At 44.2% G+C, this 20,200-nt stretch overlaps 1 protein-coding gene across 1 annotated transcript in view; it reads right to left on the bottom strand.

The window, feature by feature from the left end:
- rnf13 (ring finger protein 13) overlaps nt 1-20,200 on the bottom strand; it is a 48,666-nt gene that overhangs the window by 9,133 nt on the left and 19,333 nt on the right. Inside the window, exons 5-8 of the mRNA XM_069679750.1 lie at nt 5,411-5,498; nt 3,533-3,623; nt 2,718-2,823; nt 2,244-2,337 (exon numbers count right to left, since the gene is read on the bottom strand). Coding sequence (XP_069535851.1) covers nt 2,244-2,337; nt 2,718-2,823; nt 3,533-3,623; nt 5,411-5,498 — 379 coding nt within the window. The remainder of the gene's footprint in view (nt 1-2,243; nt 2,338-2,717; nt 2,824-3,532; nt 3,624-5,410; nt 5,499-20,200) is intronic.

Below are 20,200 nucleotides of genomic sequence, written 5' to 3'. Positions count from 1 at the left end.
CTACGCTTGTAGTCCGAGTAATATTGACCAATCACGTATCAGCAGGCTGCGGTGTATGCAGGAAAAACCGTCCGTGTGGAGAGCAAAAGCAGGCGGAACATAACGCACCGTAATGCCATCCCGGCTCCCATCTGACGATGATTTAGCTTCTTATTAATCTCTGCAGCAAGTTCAGCTAACAATCCGTCCCGAAAGCCGCTGAGCGTTCAGATTTCCCGACTTCCTCAAATGCATCAGAAATGATCGAACCGACACAGGACTGTTTTAAAAGTTGTCTTCTCCTCTTGAGGACAGGCCCGACAAAGCTTCATGTTTACTTTTTACAATACTGCATCATGATGTTGAAATTTCGGCGAAGGTAAGACCAGTTAATTAAAGTAAATCACAAGAAAAACAAGTCGTTTATCGCTAACTGCACGTCCGACATGTTCTCCGTTGTCCCCAGAGGCTATATCGTTGTCAAACTATAGCCGATGGGATCCCAGATTACCCACAATGCAACTCAACCGCCGGCAGTTAGGTCAAGATTCAGGTTTGTTATGCTAGTAGCGGCTAAAGCGAGATGATGAGTGGGTTACTGAGGTCTTTTTGGCTCACATCTTAGAACTGATTGGATAAAGCTAACGTAAGCCTGCACCTGGACGGATTTTAAATAAAGATAAAAAGAAAAGAAATGTTTGTATTTCTTTTGCACATATTGGTAAACAGATGTACAATATAACTGGGGATGTTGTCTTAAAGGCTGAAAAGGGCAGTTTTCACTTTGTCTTTGATACAACCTTTTTGCCTTCTTAGTTGTGCTTCTGAAGACCGGTAACTTTAATGTGTAAAACCGTCTTGCAATTAAAGGCATGTTTGTTTTGTCTACACTTTATTGGTGACTTGTACATTACTCAATAATCTGTAAGTGATCTAGTTCTTTGACACTTAGGGGGTCTTGCTCTAACCTGGTGTTAGCGTAAACCCCATTAGACCACTGAGACTCTGACCCACTGCACTCAGGCCTTCCCATCCTCAAACCAGGGCACTCGGTTCTTTGACGCGCTTGCACTGCTCAGGAGTGCAGGGCTTAAAAGGTGATTAGGTAGAGATTTGGTGTCCCCTTCCTGTGTCGCCACACACTCTGACTCAGCTGACAGGATCACAGACGCCGCCCCGGGGGCCGTTTCCTGGACATCTGAACTCCCTGCAGCGGGCCAAGGTCGACCGGTGGAAACCCTGAGTCAGAGTGGGCACCGCTCGCTCGCATGCACGGACACACTAACCGCAGAGCCTGACGTGACAGAAACAGCCAAGTGAGCAACACACGCTGCTTTTATCTGCTGTGTTGCACGTGCATCTGTGACTGCCAGGAGGGGAGGAGCAGCTCGACTCATAACCCCCCTCAATTAGCAGCTTTGCAAGGGGGCTGCTTATTATGCACCACCCGTAGTCTGTAAAGCTCCCCCGGTGTTCCCCCGCACAGCTGATTGCAGTCAGGAGGGGGCTTTCCAGTCTGCAAGACACAGCTGCCGGAGGGAACGCAGACGGCACGAAAAACCTCTAAATACACACACAAAACGAACTAAAGCAAGGACAAAGAGGATTTGCAAAACCAAACTAAAGAACGTCTGACTTTTGTTACAAGACAGAGGAAAACAAGAAGAAGACAAAGCTTCAGAAGTCTCCATAAAAAGACTCCTGAATCCTGTACTAGAAAAATGCTCCACATTTCTAAGATGAACACCAAAACACACTTAACCCACATCAGTCCTCTGGCAGGACCCAAACGACATACCAAAGCGCCAGTCATGTGTCCAGTCTCAACAGAGACGAGCGCTAATCTGCCGCGCGGAGGGCTTTGTGGAAAAATCAAGTTCATATTAATCCGATTAGTTCCAAGGTGCGGAGCTCCAGGGAGGAATGATGTGTCGTAATGCAGTAATGACATCTCTCCTCCTCGGGGGCAGAGTCATGTGAGAAAGAGCAGCACTGTCGAGGCGTAAATAGCATCTCTGCGGACTCTGAGGTCAAAGGTCAGAGTTAAAGGATAAAGCTGAGGGATGATTTGTTGTTTTAGAGAGGTTTAGCAATCCTGGTAATGCAGAGATTATGTATTCCTATTTTTTTTTTGTTCCCCTGTAGCACTTTCTGTCAATCGTGTAAATTACTAAACAAACACACCGTCAAATGCATGACGTTTATACACATTGCAAAGATCTAAATGGCTCAGTTGCCTCACATGTAATGAGATGCTTTATTACCTTTCTTAAACTTGTGGATGGGAAGTTTCTTCAGCTGATCTTTGCGCAGGCGGCTCCTCCGAGCCCTGTGTCGATCCTGGACAAACTTGGTGATCTAAGAACAGAAAAAAAAGTAACTCGTTAAACACACCTTTCTTCTCCAGGTGCTGCCTCCCGAGAGTCACTGCTACACCAGGAAACGTACAAACAAACGTACAAACAAACGTACAGCGTCTAAAATTGGATGCAGCCTGCCTTTGTAAAACCACTTCCTGTTGTAGGCTGAAGTCTGGTACGTAACAAAGAGCCAATTTAAACTCATAAATGTTCTTTTCTCTGTTTAATAATGTGGAAACTTCAAGGGAGTTGTTAACAGTACTGGAGTCCTCAGGAGGCAGAAATCCATCAGGACATCAGCCTCTCTTCTTACTCTTCTTCCCCTTGGAGAACCCTTGCAAATTAAGTTGGAACGAAGATATCTAAAAATAAACCTACCATAAAGACAACAATGAGGATGAGGCAGATTCCCACGATGATGAGGAAGGGGATCAGGTAGTATTCCAGCGGCAGGCTGAAGTCTGGCATGAGGACCACATGTCCCCTGGAAAAACAAGCAGAGACATCGTCAGGTGAAGGCAGGAAATACAAACGCTCTGTAGCGGCTGTTTCATGTCATTTCAACACGGCTGCAACGTGTGGACATTAACTTTAGTGTTGGTAATGCAAAAGAACTTTTCACAGTTTTAATTCAAGAGGTAAGGGGCTCTACTTTCTCTCACAGAGCAGCCTCTACAGCAGACATACTTCTGCACCAGTCAAATTTGAAACAGCCAATTTGTTCCACACTGACAAAACTCTGCCAATACCATGTTTGGTGTTCATTCCTCTGCAAAAGACTTGGGAACAACCCCTCATGTATTTGGATGGTATCTGGCAAGCACCACACAGACACACACACACACTTACACACACACATCAGCTGATTTCAAAATGTAGAAATGGTGCTTATATCCTGTGACTCTCACTTGGCTCCTCTGACAGGCTGAGGCGTTTTATTACCACCTCAGCGGCAGTGACAGCACATCACAAGACAAGCCCTCTCCTTTATATATATATCTAACGATGCACACTGCGGGCATCATTCTGCAACACCATCGGATTAAGCTCGAGAGGAAGAGCTGGAAAGGAAAGAATAGCTGGACAGGTTTGTGTGAGAAAAGCCAGCCGTCTCTTCACAACATTACAGAGAAAGAAGTGTGAAAAGCTCAGAGTTGATTGACAGGAGAATGAGATGTGGATTTTTAACTCACCCCTTGTCGTACGTGTAGTCGACTTTCAGAGAGTTGGCGGTCACCTCGCTCACGAACACAGAGGGGATGTCTATCTGCTTCATGACATCCACTAAAAATAGAAACAAAAACACTGTATTAATATATCGTGTGACTGTATATCAATGCCTTGAGACACAATGTTGAGGAAGTCCTGGACGTCCTGTTACAAGAGATAAACTACATCAATACTTGTTTGTACAGCACAGGAAGACAGTTATTTAAATTTATTTGGCTTTAAGGTTAATTTGACTTGTTTGTTAAACTAATTAATTTGCTCGGTGTGACTTTAAATTGTCGAACTAATGAAACTCCATGTTGATGGTGATGTTTAACTAGAGCTGCTACGATTAGATTATAAATCTATAATTTGATCGAGGACCAATCTGAGACTTTTTTTGAAGATCACTCTCTTTAAGCAAAAATGTCCAACAAAAAATGTTTGTGTGGAATATTTGCAGGGTTTCTTGGGTCTTTGGTTTTTGGAATTGAAGGTCAGTAAAAAATCAAAGACCAAACGACTGATCGTGAATCGGCAGGATAACTGGTAATACATTTGTGATGAATTGTTAAAATCATCACTTGCAGCCCCGGGTTGAACGCTCCACAAAGTTGTAATGAGGGGAGATATTTTGTTTTGTCTATAAAGCCCCAATGAATCAAAGCTAAATAATGATAATCATGAAACGTTAAAGTTGTAATCTCGAAGATCTCAGTTTCGTTCTCTCTGGCGGCACCTGTGGTGATAAACGGTAATTGCGGGAGCACACTTCCCAGATATCCAGACAGTGTTGCATGTGTGACGTCCACGGTTGGCTCCGGTTGTAACTCTTGATTTTCCTCGCTGACGGTTGCTTTCCTTTTTAGACTGTTTGCCTTCATCTGAGCCTCGAGTTTGTTTCTTTGGATTTTCAGTTATTGTTGAAGTTGTATCTGTAGTCATCCATCTTTTCTTTGTCTGTTCAGCCATAGTAGATTACTGTTTGCTCGTAACACTCGTAAGACACTAACTGGGTGCCGCTCGTGATTTTTTCCACAAAAGTCACCACAGTCTGTTATACTGTAAATGCAAAGGCTTTCATCAGTGGGCCATAGGCTCAATCACCACTGTGTTACCTCATTCCGCGATAGACTTAACAGACATTTATTTAACTGAAAATCTTCTACATTATATCTTTAAGGTGGGGTTATGTTCAAAACAGATTAGTTCGAACAAAGTGTCATTCAACAAGTCAACAAATTCTCTCCTCAAAGGCATTTCTTATGTTCCCCTCTTTGTTACGTAGTTGTGTGAAGAATAAAAACAGAGATCTTCGGAAAAAAATGGGATGATCATAGCGTTTCAGATTGTCTAGCAGAAAAACATCCCTGCTAATTCTGACAAAGTGTGACGCTGTTTGACCCTGAAACAAAGCACGCTGACAAGCCGCATTACTGAGTGCATAAAACATCACTTTGGGAGATTGACTCCTCTTAAAAATAATAACCAGGGCAAGAAGCCCTCTGTAATATTTATGACTGAGCTGCAGCTCCTGAAGAGAAAACAGTCGGTGAGACATAAGTGAAAGAAACCCCCCAGACACCATGATATCACAAAACAGGGTTAGAGCAGGGACAACATGGATTCATAGGCAGGGAGAGCTACGCTGCTGCAGGGCACCGCATCCTTCCTCAAGATCATCTTGAGACTTGGTATGGCCTTCCAACTCAGAAAAAACCCTGCTCTTCATTCAGAGAAAAACAAAAGCACATCCACTGACGACAGAGCCATGTAAGCAGGCAACTGTGTAAGACGCTAAATGCTAATGTGTTGACGTGCAGAGAGAGGAGGAGGAGTAGGAGGAGGAGGTGGTAACTCACGGTCATTGGATCCCATGCTGATTAAGTCATCGGAGTCCACATTGTGAACAATGGCCGCCTTGTACCCGGCTTTCTGTGCGTTGAGGACCTGCAAGGAGACAAACTGATCATCAGACGGATCAAACACCTGATGATTACTCACAGGCTAACATCAGAGGGGCAACATGTGGAAGTGGTGTGTGTGATAACAGTTTGTTTCAGATAATGTGACCAAATCTAATCACACTATCTGACAGAGCAGCATCAAACCCCGTTAAACAAGATGTAGAAACACAAAACAGTTGTGGTGAGGAGGGAGAGCTCGGTCGAGTCTACTCAGACGCTTTCAGCTCACTGAGCCGAAGCTTTAGCGAGGTATAAACTACTGACTCATAGCAACATTATGAATGCATCGCCTCTGTTTTAAAGCCTCTGGAAATTTGGCTTGAAATAGTGAAAATGCATGGATCATATTAAAGTTTGGAGTCTCATAAAGCATTCACATATCAAGATGAAAATAAAGTTTATAACTGGTAGAAAGCCTATAAAAAACCCCCCAGCTAATTGTGATGCTGTGTCACGTCTCTCAGGTCTGTGAAGGTGCGGCTGCTTTGATTGACATCTGCCTGGTTACGCCCCCGTAACAATGGCACACGTGATAATCAGCGTAATGAAGCCCCTCACAGTGTGTTTGAGTCATCTGAGTCAGAATCACAGGAAGGAGGTGAAGCAACTGGTCACTGCATGATATGTTACAAAATGCTATGCTAACCATATCATAGTTAGCAGTTAGCATACGCAGGGAGTGTTAGCAACTGCCATCAATAATCCCTCCAAAAATGTTTGTATGAAATATTCAAGCTTAGCCACGCCCACTTCAAAGAAACCTCAATCGCTGTGATACTAATATTGATTTAAACTCATTCGTAATACTTTTAAATGCTTACTATTACGCTCATACACCCTAAACATGCACTCTAGTATGATCTGCAAACTGAATCCCCAAAAGGACAATAAATGCCCCATACGCAACAGACATAAGATGTGTCTCGGGGGGCTGCACCCTTCGAAGGACGCGGTGTATGGAGGATGAGACATTCGTAGCCTGCGTAGACCGCTGAGGCCGAATTGAAATGAGACTGGTCTACGGAGGGTTTCCTGTTTGCGTCACCAGCTTTTCCCGTCCTTAAATTTGTGTTGCCAAACGCAACTCCTATCTCCTAGCAACAGGTAGCTAGCAGGCTAACTAGCTAACATAACTAACGTCACGCAAATTAAACTATTTTAAATTTGAAGCTTCAAGCCCCTTTTGTTATTTTTAAGTGTATTCCTCGGGCGTTTAACAATCCGCTATCTCGTTTGAATTGGCGCCCAACGAATCTCAGGATACGTTGGGCCGTGAAGGACGCACCCGATGGATCCTTCGTGGCCCAGGAAAAAGAGGACACATTTGTCGGCCGCATCTGAAGAAGCCTAGGACAACCTTGGACGCACCGCTGTGACACAATCAGGATGCAGCCCTTGATTGGGACACAGCTAAAGAAACACTCCGGCTTCACGGTACCATTCAACAGCATGTTCACCGCCTGTTTCCAAGATAGTGTTTGCAAGAATCCACATGTTTAATATTAACATCCAGACAGCTCGCTCTTTTATGATAAACAGCCACTGCTCCTTTAAGCAGGGTCAGCTGTAAGTGAAGATCCATAACGGGAAGTTTGATCACAGGAGGGGAAATGGGAGACATAAAGACGCTGAAGTAAAGTTACAGAGAGGGCTAAAGGTTAGAAATGATGACAGGAAGGTTTGAAAAATTCACATCGTTTGGGACTTTCTTCTTTTTTAGTTGGTAACGTTCCTCTGATAAAAACTGTCTCAGATATTCGTTGCTTTTTCATTCTGGCCTGAGCTGTAGTCCATGCGTGTTTGTGTGCGTGTTAAATATGTTTAAAGTTGTATAAACATGCCACCATGTCTGCACTCTCATTAATCACAGACGTGTTCCCCCACCTCCTCAGAGAAACGTGAAGCCGCTCGCTGCTGCATAAAAACAGATGCTGCAGCTTTCACCCCAGTGTGACCTGCTTACTGTGTGTGTGTGTGTTACTGTTATCTTCAAACAGGCAATTTGTTGTTCTCTTCTATATCTGTCAACACTTAAATATTTAAATTCACAAAACCCAGCCGCTGAGTCACAGTCTGTATCGAGGCTTAATTATTCTGGATAAACAGTCGAAGCTAGACGTCTGCCGTGTGAGGAATCGTCTCTCGGCTGGAAGCGCAGAAATATAGATTGAGTGTTACATAACAGAAGAGCTTGCAGATTTATTTTGTAAGAAACTTGTGTCGTAAATATAATTGTGATTACATAAATATAATGAACAAGAAAGGCGCATCAGAAATAAACAAATTAAAGACATTCTGGGCGTCCTGATGTGTCTTATTCTGCGTATGTGTGGCTGTTATATAACACTTTAGATTATGGTGCTTATAGGTGAAATAAGACCAACATTATGAGAAACATTGGAAGTTATTTTCTGAACGTGGATTAACTAGAACTAGAAGTTTCTGCAGTCAGCAACAGTTACTTTACACCATTTGTGCTTCCAGATAAACGTTACGCAGAGCACTAAAATAGGATTCAACCAGGGGTCTTTCCCAGCCGCAGGGGGGCCGTGTGCGCTGCGTCATGTGTGCAGAGGAAACCGATGTAATAATGAGGTTCCTCCACCTGCGAGCCTGTTTTTGTGGCAGTGACACGGTAAAGAGGCCGCAGCATCCTGTGTAGGCATTGTTGTGGTGGATTGCTCACTGCAGATGTGGCGGAGGAAAGAGGATGTGACAATGTAATCCCGGGATGAATCATTATGTGTTCCTACACAGACAGAGACTTTGGATTGTGAATGCGTCCTTTGAAAAACACTTTGCATCAAGACAAATGTCACTCAAGCTCCTGCACAGAAACAATGGGGATGAAGGCTGCAATCCTCCAGAACCAACGACAATATATCTATTAATGATATAGGACCATTCACGCTCACACCTACGGCCGATGAACCAAGGAAGCCGGAATACCCGGAGGGAACCCACGCATGCACCGGGGGAACATGCAAGATCCACACAGAAAGGCCCCCCGACGGCTGAACCAGGATTCAAACTGGGAACATTCTAGCTGTGAGGCGACAGCACTAACCACTGCACTACAGCCCACATCGGTGCTTAATTCAAAATAAAATAAATCCTATTGTATATATTATCGGATTCAGTTGGTTACACCATCGAGAGAACCAGCAAAATAAAACCGAAAGAAACGAATATCAGCCACAAACTTTACTATTGGAAACACAAATGATTGTGGAGTTAGCGAACATTTCTATGATACTTTAGGGCCTTTGTTGATCATAATGTAACTGCCATTTGGTTTTACTGCTTTATTTATTTTTAAGTGTGTTTATGTTGCAGGAGCAGTTACCGCTTTGCAGAAACCAATCGGTAGATATTTATGTGTGTTTCTCGGCCCAAATTTCTGGCTCTTTACAGACTCTTTACACACCTCTGACTGCCTCGGTTGTTCAACACAAGACTTTTTGAGTCGCTGAAGATATCTCAGAAGAGTCTTGTGTGGTTATAATCGAGATTAAGAGATTTTATTCCTATCATTAACATTGAAGATTTTTATTTTTTTAAATAAATGTCTGTTCAGTCGCCGAACGTGGTAACACAATGGTGATTGAGCCTATGGTCCACTGATGAAAGCCTTTTCTTTTGCAGTATTACAGACTGGGTGTCTGTGGCGACTTAAGCGGTCTCTGCAAGTGTTGCGAGTAAACAGTAATCTACTATGGCTGAACAAATAAAGAAAAGATTGATGACTACAGATACAACTTAAAAAATAAGTGAAAATCCAAAGAAGAAGAAACAAGGCAAACAGTCTAAAAAGGAAAGCGACCGTCAGCGAGGAAAATCAAGAGTTACAACCGCAGCCAACTGTGGACGTCACACATGCGACACTGTCTGGATATCTGGGAAGTGTGAGAACAAAACTGAAATCTTCAAGATGACAACTTTAAACTACCTTTTTTTCTGTGAAATGTGGAAGCAGGAAAGGCAGCTTGAGGTTTGTTGTTGGACACATAGAAAAAACTAGCGCCTCCAATACAGCCTCAAATGCGTTATCAGGTATCTGTGAGTGTGCAAGTCAATGCACCAAATAATCTAGTTGTTTCAGGTAACATGCAATCGTGTATAAGGAATAACAGCACTGGGTGCTAGCAGAGACTGTTATGTTAGTCAAAGCAGAATGTATCTGAGGGGAACTCTAGGTATAGCAACCTGAAGAAATAAATGGTATCCAAACATTTCACAATCACAGATTTATCAAAGCAGGACAGAAGGGTGATTTTCTTCCTTGAAACCGCTGCTACCTCGAGCCACTGGGGAGCTGCTGCTGTTAATTATTAGTCAGAGCATGAGCTAACTCCCTGTGGTAAATTAACACCTGACCCAAAGCATAGATTGAGAGTGAGACATGATGAGTGGCAGTGCAGGAGAAAAACAGAAGAGCTCAGGTCACACTCTGATTCTGCTAAATAATTAAACTAACCTGAGCAATGAGTGTTTGTGTGTTAGCCCTGCAGCTCAGGCCCCTTTATATGAGCATTGTATTGTGATGCATTCAGACCTGTGTATCTGTGTGTATTGTATCCCGCATGGACGCTAACTCAGAACAGCGCTGTCTTTTGTCTGCTGCTTGTCATTGTAATTTTATGCACAGGCATACGTGAAGCAGCGTGTACGGCAGCAGCGGCAGCATTGTGATCCAATGCGTTTGCCTGTGAGGCTGTATTGTGTCGAGGTATCAATGGCTGCTGTGTGCATGTGGGGGCATGCTGTCTGGAGAGGTGACACACACATAAAGTACAGCGTCTGGATGTGTGTGTGTGTTTCTTGAGGAAGGAAAGTGAGCTCTGTGGAGGAAGAGTTCAGTGCCTGACAAAGCGATGAATGTTACACATCACTTATTGGTATTAGGGATGCACGATATTCGATTTTTTGCCGATATCCGATATGCCGATATTTTACAACTCATTTAGCCGATTACCGATACCGATATTTTTTTCCCGCACACCTAATTGCAGAGATCATCAACTCTCTTCTGTATTGGAATTAGCGTACAGTATAATGGTGATACTCTTATCACATTTGTTACAACGGTCGGGGTGACGGGTCTTGAGATGGTTAATCAAGTTTGTAGTGTTGAAAGACTTTGCCTTGGCTCCTCCTCGCATCACTGAAGCTGAGCAGTCATTGCAAATAGCAGTTTTGATATCTATTTCGGACACTTTGAAAAACTTCCACACCACGGACATTTTGGCTTCTAACTCTCTCATGCTGCAGGTAGACACACGTGACGTCATCACGCTGCGCCGCGCCGCGCAGGTCTTCTTCGTGCAGGGGACATTGTGCCGAGGTCAGGCATTTAATCAAGTATGCAGCAGCCCATGATTTTATCGGTTAATTATATCGGCGGATATCAGCGTGTTGGCCGATACTGATAACGTGCTGATAATATCGTGCATCCCTAATTGGTATTACTCTTTTTTTTTAACTATTTTTGTCATTAATAGACTGAATTAATTTAAAGGTTCCAATAAAATCTAATAAACAATGTTTAGGTAGGTGGTACATGTCTAAGTAACATCCACATGAATGGCAGGACCCAAGGTTTCCCAGCAGAACATTGCCCAAAGCATCAGACTACCTCCACCGGCTTGCCTTCTTCCCATAGTGCATCCTGGTGCCATGTCTTCCCCAGGTACACACGCACCAGGCCATCCACATGATGTAAAAGAAAACATGACTCATCAGAACAGGTCACCTTCTTGTATTGCTCCATGGTCCGGTGCTGATGCTCACTGTAGGCGCTGGCAGTGGACAGGGGTCAGCACGGGCCACCCTGACCAGTTGACGCGATGCACTGTGTCTTCTGCCACCTTTCAATCAGGAGTTTTTCAGCAGTTTGAGCTACAGCAGATCTTCGATCGGACCACACGGGCCAGCCTTCGCTCCCCACGCACTTGAACCACTTTCGGTATGTACTGACCACCGCAGACCGGGAACAGCCCACAAGAGCTGCAGTTTCGGAGATGCTCTGACCCAGTCGTCTAGCCGTCACAATGTGGCTCCTGTCAAAGTCGCTCACATCCTTTGTCCTGCTTCCAACACATCAACTTCGAGGACAAAGGGTTCGCTTGCTGCCTATATGCCATATCCCACCCACTTTCAGGTGCCGTTGTAGCAAGATAATGAATGTCTACCTGTTAGTGGTCATAATGTTATGGCTGATCACTGTATAGCTCTACTTTTATTTTCCCACATCAGATCAGATTCAGAATAAGATTTGTACTTTTCTGGGCCTAACTTTTCACGTGTGGATTTTAAAAAGGTGCTATAAACATAAAGCTTTACCGAATTACCTGAGATTTGACTGACTGAGCTTGACCTTTTCCATCTTGTAGAAGCTAAGAATCTTTTGACCACATTTTGCAGTGTTATCCTCCACAACACAAGCCTTATGAGGTAATCCCGACACTTATCATTGTGGTTAAATGAACATGAACGTTGTGCTTAATATCGCAGGGCTACGCACAGTGATTGTGGTTTGTTTGATGTCAAACATCACTTGATTAATTAAACAGCACAATGTTTGACATGGGTGTGGTACGCGCATGTACTGCGGTTTGTGTCTAATAAGTAATGCAAATAGGAAACTACTGTAACAGCAGCCACAACATGTATAGCAAAGTTGGCAGCTCACAGGAGTCGTTGGTTAACTTTATCTCCAATCAGGATCTATGCACATTCATCAGCAGCAATATGGTGTCTTGCCTGAGGACACTTCAACATGTAGACTGTAGCAGTCAGGAATCAAACCCCCAACCTTCCAAATGAGAGACGACCCACTCTACCACTGAGCCTCTAACAACCATCATTCAGAGTTAAGGCTTTACTTCCTAGAGTTTTTACAGGAAGATACAAGAAGTAAGGAGCCCCTCAGGCTGAAGGTTTGTCTACATGCCAGCGTGTGTGGCGTGTGTGCTTTCTGCCTGAGATCTGCGGAGGAATTCAACCTCTGCTGCTGGCTCACCCGTGTGTTTGCATGGGCAGAGATAAGGACATTCAGTGCATTCCTGAAAGGCTGAGGAGAGGGAGAAAAACGAGAGAAACGGGGAGGCGGTAAAAAGTCGAGGCTGTAAGAGAAGAAGTATAATGCCTGTAAACAAACACAAACTTACACTGAGAACTTCTCGCATCTGTGGACCAATGTGCTGAGCTGCAGCTACATCTACCATATCAGCCTTCATTAAACCACTTAATTGCAGTTATCCCTCTGGGGCCATGCATTAAAGCCCTGCCTCATATCACACAGCGCACGCCCAGTTTGATTATGATGGTGATGCCCTTTACATCTATAGTGGAACTACACTGGAAAACGCTTAAGAGCTTTTCTCAAGGACATCATAACATCTTTTGATGTCATGTGACGGCATGACTCAACTCCACATACATCCACTTCTGTTTCATCTTTTTCCATCTTCATAAGTGGACTTTATTTTTCTTTTTTGTACCACCAGGTCTCAGATTGAAACACAGAGGAAGCTTAATAATCATCTGATGCTTGTTTTCTCATTATGACACCCTGTAGTGTGCTGGCCAGACTTGGCCTGCAGCACAGACAACTGCAGGTTTTATCCATCAGGTGGACCAATTATGGATTTTTTAAAGGCAGATTGGACTCTGCATAATTGGTTGTTGTTTTGAAGCCCTGTGGGTAACTTCATAAGCTACATGAGATGTTAAACAGTTGGAAAATTGTGCAGGAATGAAAACTTTTGTTTACTAAAAATGTCAGTGTGTTTCATGTCATGTGTGTTTGCGTTGGTTCCTTCGGCCCCGAGTCCACATAGCGCCCGTTTCTGAGCGCAAGCGTCTTTTTTCAATTGTTCCCAATGAGGACAGAGCGTATGCGGCAGCATGCGGCCGCTTAGAGAAAAAGCGCTGCACCCAGTGTCTTTGTCAGAGCGCTCTGCCTTTTTGTGCGGCCGCTCCGAGCGCTTCAAGTTGAAAATCTCTGAACTCAGAAGGCACTGGTGTCAACCGATCAGATGGGGCACCACTTCTCACCCTGGTTACCACCAAATATGGAGGAGCAACTTGTTTTGGCCGTCTACCCGGAGCTGTACGATATGACAAACAAACCACAATAGAGGCCGAAAAGCTTATTTGTTGGAGCAGATCGGCCGGACACTAAAGGTTGCTGGTAAGTGTTGTGCTTTTATCGCCCTACGCGTTGTAAGCTTGTTGTTAGCCGTGTAAGTTCAACATATTGTTGTCATAGAAACAAAACCCACCTGCAGCGTTTTTTCTCTCACCACACAAGCGCTTCATCCCTGCTCTCCCCAGCACCCTGCCATGGATGTCCCCATATGAAAATACTGCAGGAAACCCTGATCTGCAAATGGATTTTTACACACTTTTCCCAACCAAGCGGAGCAGTATGTTAATGCACAGTCACACAGCTGTAGGATGAGTGAGATATTCAGCCAGTTCAGATGGAAGCTGCGGCTACAGTACAGGCAGTTTTCCATAATGTGTCCTTTAAGCAACACAAACCTGCTGAACTCTGACCGTGCATTAAGTGCACTGAGCCCTCTCAGAGTTTAAGTGCCCTTCAGCAAGAAGGCTGCAGTTTCTTAAACCCACCTCTTGTATCGTGCAGCTTCCTGTGACTGTCGCGACTGAACGACACATGCCAACTATAGTCAATTATAAAACAGAGGAACAAATGAGTATGCTTTGAGCAGTTTTCCCTCTATAGGTCACTGCACTGCTGATACTTGTGTTTGCACGTATTTATGTGTACATGGCCTGACCTGGAGTGGTCACAGGTGACTGGAGGTGTGTAAACGCTGCTACCTGGAGCGGCCGGACTCACTGATGCTCGACTCAACTTCATCCGAAACTCAGCAGGACACGCTCTACGAAGCTCGTTATACAAACACACTATACATGCAGAACAAGAGAAAATCCTCCCACCTATTGTAAAAATTGGTCAATAAAAATGGCCGCCAACGATGTTGAATATGCCCGCACACACAAGTTATACCTGTCTTGCTTAGTTCAGTCGTATCAGTGGGGCTGGTGATGTGGACACAGAGACTGCTGATAGCATCACTAATTATTGCTGCATCACCACCGTGTGTGTGTGTGTGTGTGTGTGTGTCAATAATTGCTGCATCTCCTCTCCTGTGTGTATAACTGCTGCCAACACTGCACCGTCTCCTCATGCAGTGCTGCAGCTAAAACACATCGACTGTCCGTCCCCTCCTCCTCCTCCTCTTCCACTGACATCTTCTCATCCCAAAATCCGTCCCCTCCTCCCTTCCTCTCCCTTTTCCCCCCTCTAACACACTGTCCTCTTTCCTCACTCTCTCTGTTTTCTATCCATTTCCCTCCCACCCTCCTCTCTTGTGCAGCTCGGGCAGTAGTAAATGACCAGCATGCGGTCACTGGTCCGAATTTGCATGGAGCAGACGTGACCTCAGCTTTGTGTAAATGAGTGTAAGCCGCGCTGCACGCTTTCTCACACAACGTAGGTCAAAGACAAGGCAAGATTCAGCATCTCTCACATTAAATGACTGTTTAAATGTATTAAAAATATTTATGACAAACATATTGAAAATGTGAAGTTTTAAAGTGTTAAAAATCACTGAAATGTAAAGGCATCTTATAACCAGGAGCTGGTTGTGAGGATAAGAACACTGGTCACCGGTCTGAGGTCCGCATGTCTACATTGTACACTCTGGCTGCTTCATACTGCAGCTAAAAGTACCCCAATGTTTTCCCCCGTATGTGACACAGATCAGTGTGAACAGTAAAAAGTTGCATGACGTTGCTTTTATTAAAACTAGGAACGGGGCTACTTGAGTATGTGGTACTAAATCGGAATCCAAAACATGCGACCTTGCATTCGAACACTCAATTTGGTCCGCGTTGCCATGGTAATATGCACATCTCCAGGAGTGATTCTAAAGAAGAAGAAGAAGTCTTCCTTTTTCCACTTGACCATGGAGGACAACGACACGCAGCAGTGGAGAGACGGCGAAATAGCTGATTTAATTGCTGTTTGGGGAGATCCCTCTATGCAATCAAAAGTAGAAGGCTCATATCGCAGAGTGTTACAGATAAGGCAAAGGGTAATGCGTTTTACCCGTCTCTGATGGAGATGTGGCTTACTTGCACAAAAGTTTCTGCACATCCAAAGTCCCAACGCCCGAGAGCCATCCGTGTTTTACGGAAAACGTATATGATGTGACGTCTTTTGTTATTGTTGTTTGTGCACACGTGTCTTTTTTAAATCATATTCTGTTCACACTGACATCTTACCTGGGTCACATTCTAAAATAGATATGAACAGTGACCCCAAATCAGATATAAGCCCCAAATTGGAATTGCATTGCTGCTCATTTTTACTGCCGCTGCTAATCGCTGGTAAAACATCCTGCCGCCCGTATTAGGGCTTGGCCTACCTGACCTCAATCCTAATTCATCCTCTTGTCCCTGCATACCTGTCTCCTTACTCCTCCTCATCCTTTCCTCTTCTCCTAGCCTGAACAAAGCAAGACAAGAAAAAAATGACATGCTGTATGTTGCCCAAAATAAACCTACTGAGTCCTCAGGGGGGGAGCACTTGATTTGATCATTTTGCATTAAAAGAATAGTCTGTTTTTTAGGTCGGTAAAACTCCACCTCCGCTGGTCTGAATTTACCTAAACTGTATCGGATACAGCTGAGCTCTGCTCCATCACTGTTTGGACAGCAGCTCCCTATCAGCTCCTCATTTCCTCCTCCCTTAACTGCCTCTCTCTCCTCCCCCTCTTCATATCTACTTATTCCTTCTCCCATCCTCTCATTAACCCTAATGCCTCCTCACGCTCCCCTTTCTCTCTTCCTCTCTGCAAGCTCCCCCCTCCCCCCTCCCGCCGACCTTCCTCTTTTACCTCCCCTCCGCTCTCAGTTCCCCTCCCTCCCCCTTCTTTCTCTTCCTCTTCCCTCCTTACCTCTTCTCTAAATTTACCCTCCTCCTCCCTGCCCTCGTTACCCCTCGTTATATCACCCAAACGACCAACTTCTCCTGTGTTTCCTCCCCTCCTGCTGTTACTCTCTCTCTCTTCCCTCCATCTCCTTCCTCCCACCCTTCCTCCTCGGTGTTTCGGAGGAATGCAGCACTGAGCCGAGGAGGATTTTAGTTTCAAGGTTCAGGCGGCTGATGAGATAAAGAGTTCAATAAAACTGCAAACTGCAGGGAGAGGCTGTGTACACTGATAACACTGCACAGCTGCAATGCATGCAACTCACTGCTCTATGTGTAAAGAGGACTATATTTGCACTTCAGGTGTGTCAGAGGTAACGATAGGGATTTATCTTTCCACAACGGGTTCATATTTCTATTTAAACGTTTTAATCGTCCAATTTGGGGCAAGTTTGACATAAATGAAGCCGTTCTTACTTCCATACTTCCAGCTAAAAGTGTGTGCAAAGTTGAGCCGAATGTCACAGTGTTTGTAGCCAAATCAGCGCTGTGTGTATGAGGGTGTGTGTGTTACTGTGATTTTAAAAAGCGCCTGAAGGTGAGGAAACGATAAAGTGTAAAAACATTTTAAAGTCGGAAGAATTTAACGAGTTTGATCTGTACGCGTATGTACAAGGTGTTTGTGTCATTGTGTGTAGGTCATGAGGGTGTGCGTGTGCGTGTGTGCGTGCCCTATAGGCAAAAAAGGGAGCAGGCTAAGCTGTTTGTTGCCACAACAAATTGCAACAGACAAAACAACAGCTCAGAAAAAAGGACACAGCCAAATGAGATATGCCCTCTTTCTCCCTCTCTCTCTCCCTCCCTCTCTCTCTCTCTCTCACACACACTCGAGCTAGTCATACATCCAGTCAGCCATAGTCATACCCTGTCATGAGACTGAGTGAGCGTTTGCAGGATGCTAGATCATTGTTTGAGTACAGACTGAGGCCTGTGCGCGCGCGTGTGTGTGTGTGTGTGTGCGTGTACCTCGGGGGCTGTGAGGTCACCGCAGCACAATCAGGCCGCATAATAAAGTGCACTAGGTAGGAAGGAAAGGTAGGATGGGAAATGACCAGCCAGCAGAACAAACGCTGACTAACGTGAGCTCGCTGGTAAAAGCAAAGTGACATCAGAAGAGGGAACACGTCCACGGAGGCTGACGGGGCAGATTATACTGTTACTGAGAAAATCAGATCCGTGTGACCCCTCCCAGCTCGTCAACAGCTCTGCACACAGGTTTGATATGATGATGATAAAGTTAAGGAGAAGAAGCTACACCTACTGATAAGCTGTTGGACTTTAACCCTCATCTTTGTACCATTTTCTCCCCCTTGACCGGCCTCCAGCTACACATTTTAACTGGAGGTATCTGCTGTCAATCACGGCATGATCATGGATGGAAATGACATCACGATTTTTTTGCTTTTTTGCAGCCCATTTCCTCTTTCCTCTCGCTACTAATACTAAAAGTTAAACATGGTCTGCCTTGATGCTACACAGCCTCACTGTCTTGACTTACCAAACAAGTCACAGCACACAGTTTTGGCTTTTCTCCATCTTTGGTTTGAAGAAATAAGTGTCTTTATTATGCAGGAAGTAAATTATTTGGAAATATAAGGTGAGGTGTAGACAAAAAGTTTATTGAGCAATAATTAATTTACATTATTTTAGGTGTATAATCACAGCTATATGGTTACAGTGATGGAGTTTAAAGTAATAATCTTGAAGATTTAAAAAATAAATGTCTGTTAAGTCACTATCTACCACCGAATGAGGTAACACAATGGTGATTGAGCCTATGGCCCACTGATGAAAGCCTTTTGCATTTGCAGTATTACAGACTGGGTGTCTATGCCGACTTTTGCAGAGAAAATCACAAGCGGCACCCAGTTAGTGACGCGGTTTCCATCACCCAGCAGTGGTTGGTCTGCCAGAGAGGGTAGGCGGAGCTAAGCAGCTGCTTCTCTGGTCTCTGCAAGTGTTGCGAGTAAACAGTAATCTACTATGGCTGAACAAAAAAAAAGAAAAGATTGATGACTACAGATACAACTTCAAAAATAAGTGAAAATCCAAAGAAAAAGAAACAAATTTGACGCTCAGATGAAGCAAACAGTCTAAACAGGAAAGCGACCGTCAGCGAGGAAAATCAAGAGTTACAACCGGAGCCAACCGTGGACGTCACACATGCAACACTGTCTGGATATCTGGGAAGTGTGCTCCCGCAATTACCGTTTATCACTATAGGTGCCGCCAAAGAGAATGAAACAGAGATCTTTGAGATAACCTGTGTAAATTTTCAATATTTTGTAAGTGAACCTTTGTTAGTTTTTGAAGACCAGCTTTTAATTAACGCATGGAAAAGGGAAGTCTTGGCCAGATGTCCGTTATCCTTCCCCTCTGGCTGCGCTACAGGCCCTGAGAAGTTAGTTTTGGCTCGCAGAGACGATATTGTACTCGAAAGCTCATAAGTTCCAACATTTTGATTCTGACTGAAATAATATGATGAATATTTAAAAGATGATGACTGCATTTCCATAAAAATAATACATTATTTCAAACGTATCCTATGCAGTTTCTTGTTATGTTGGTATAGCCTATATCTTGATTGGAAAGTGCTACAGTGAACTCTTATGGTAAATGTTGAATGAGAGATTGTTCAGAGTGTGATGCCTGATCTCCGCCCTGTCGAACAAACTTCACAGCTTCCTGAAAGGACAAAAAGCATTTCAACCAGACTGGAAGTTTAGTCTGACCTCTCTGTGCCAGGCAAGTTTCAGACCGTCTCTCAGCCTGACCTGAGGTCAGAGCCGGGGAGTTTTCCACTGGACAATAAGCTGTCATTTCTACCTGCAACTGTGTGCTTTTAAACAATACACAACACTGGCAGTAATGAATAATCCCAACACTGATATATGCTCCTTTTCAGCAGCTATAATTATGGATACGTATAGAGAAAAAGCACCTGAATCTGCAGCCTGCTTTTAGCAAGTGTCAGCTGACTGTTTAGCTATTGAGGTTGTTGCTGTATAGGTTTCACTGTCACTGCTTTAACAGCATTCTTTGGTTGGAAAGCAGCTGCTTTAGGAGAAAAAAAAGGTCTAAAAACCCAATTTACACCACCTTCTAGCAGAGAATCAAACAGCAAAAAGAGTCAGACATTTCCCTCAGGAGTTAGTAGAGAGCAGAAAACACAGCGGGACAGACAGGGAATGTGGGACAGGAAGCACAACGTACCTACAGGATGTATAAATAAGCAAATGTTTGCTTTGCATTTATTGCTTCTAAGATCAGGATATGTCACATGTCAGTGTTTGCATCTTTTTTTCCTGCTGTTTCGGTATATTGTTTAAAAAATGGAGCTAGTTTGGATAAAATACAAGAAGAGGAAATGAACAGTGACAGAAGAGACAGATAGAGGGCAGCAGAGAGAGACTGTGAGGGAGAGGCAGCGGATATAAGAAAGAGAAGAAAGAGCAGAAAAACGTGTTCCGACAGAGACGGACATATCAGTGCATGTTATATAACCAGGACATTATGTCTCAATGTATGTAGACCTGCTGTCCGTGTGTGTGTGTGTGTGTGTGTGTGTTACGAGGGCAGAACAGGGACTGACAGACAGGCTGCAAAGACTCATGAAGGGGCATGAAGGGGTGTTCATGGGAGGGAGAGGGGAGGAAAAG

Source organism: Semicossyphus pulcher, unplaced genomic scaffold (genome assembly GCF_022749685.1).
Source record: "Semicossyphus pulcher isolate SPU_LCO1_2020_fin unplaced genomic scaffold, fSemPul1.0.p SCAF_4, whole genome shotgun sequence".
Lineage (NCBI taxonomy): Eukaryota > Metazoa > Chordata > Actinopteri > Labriformes > Labridae > Semicossyphus > Semicossyphus pulcher.
The sequence above is the reverse complement of the archived record's forward strand: the minus strand, read 5'-3'. Positions and strand labels throughout refer to the sequence as shown.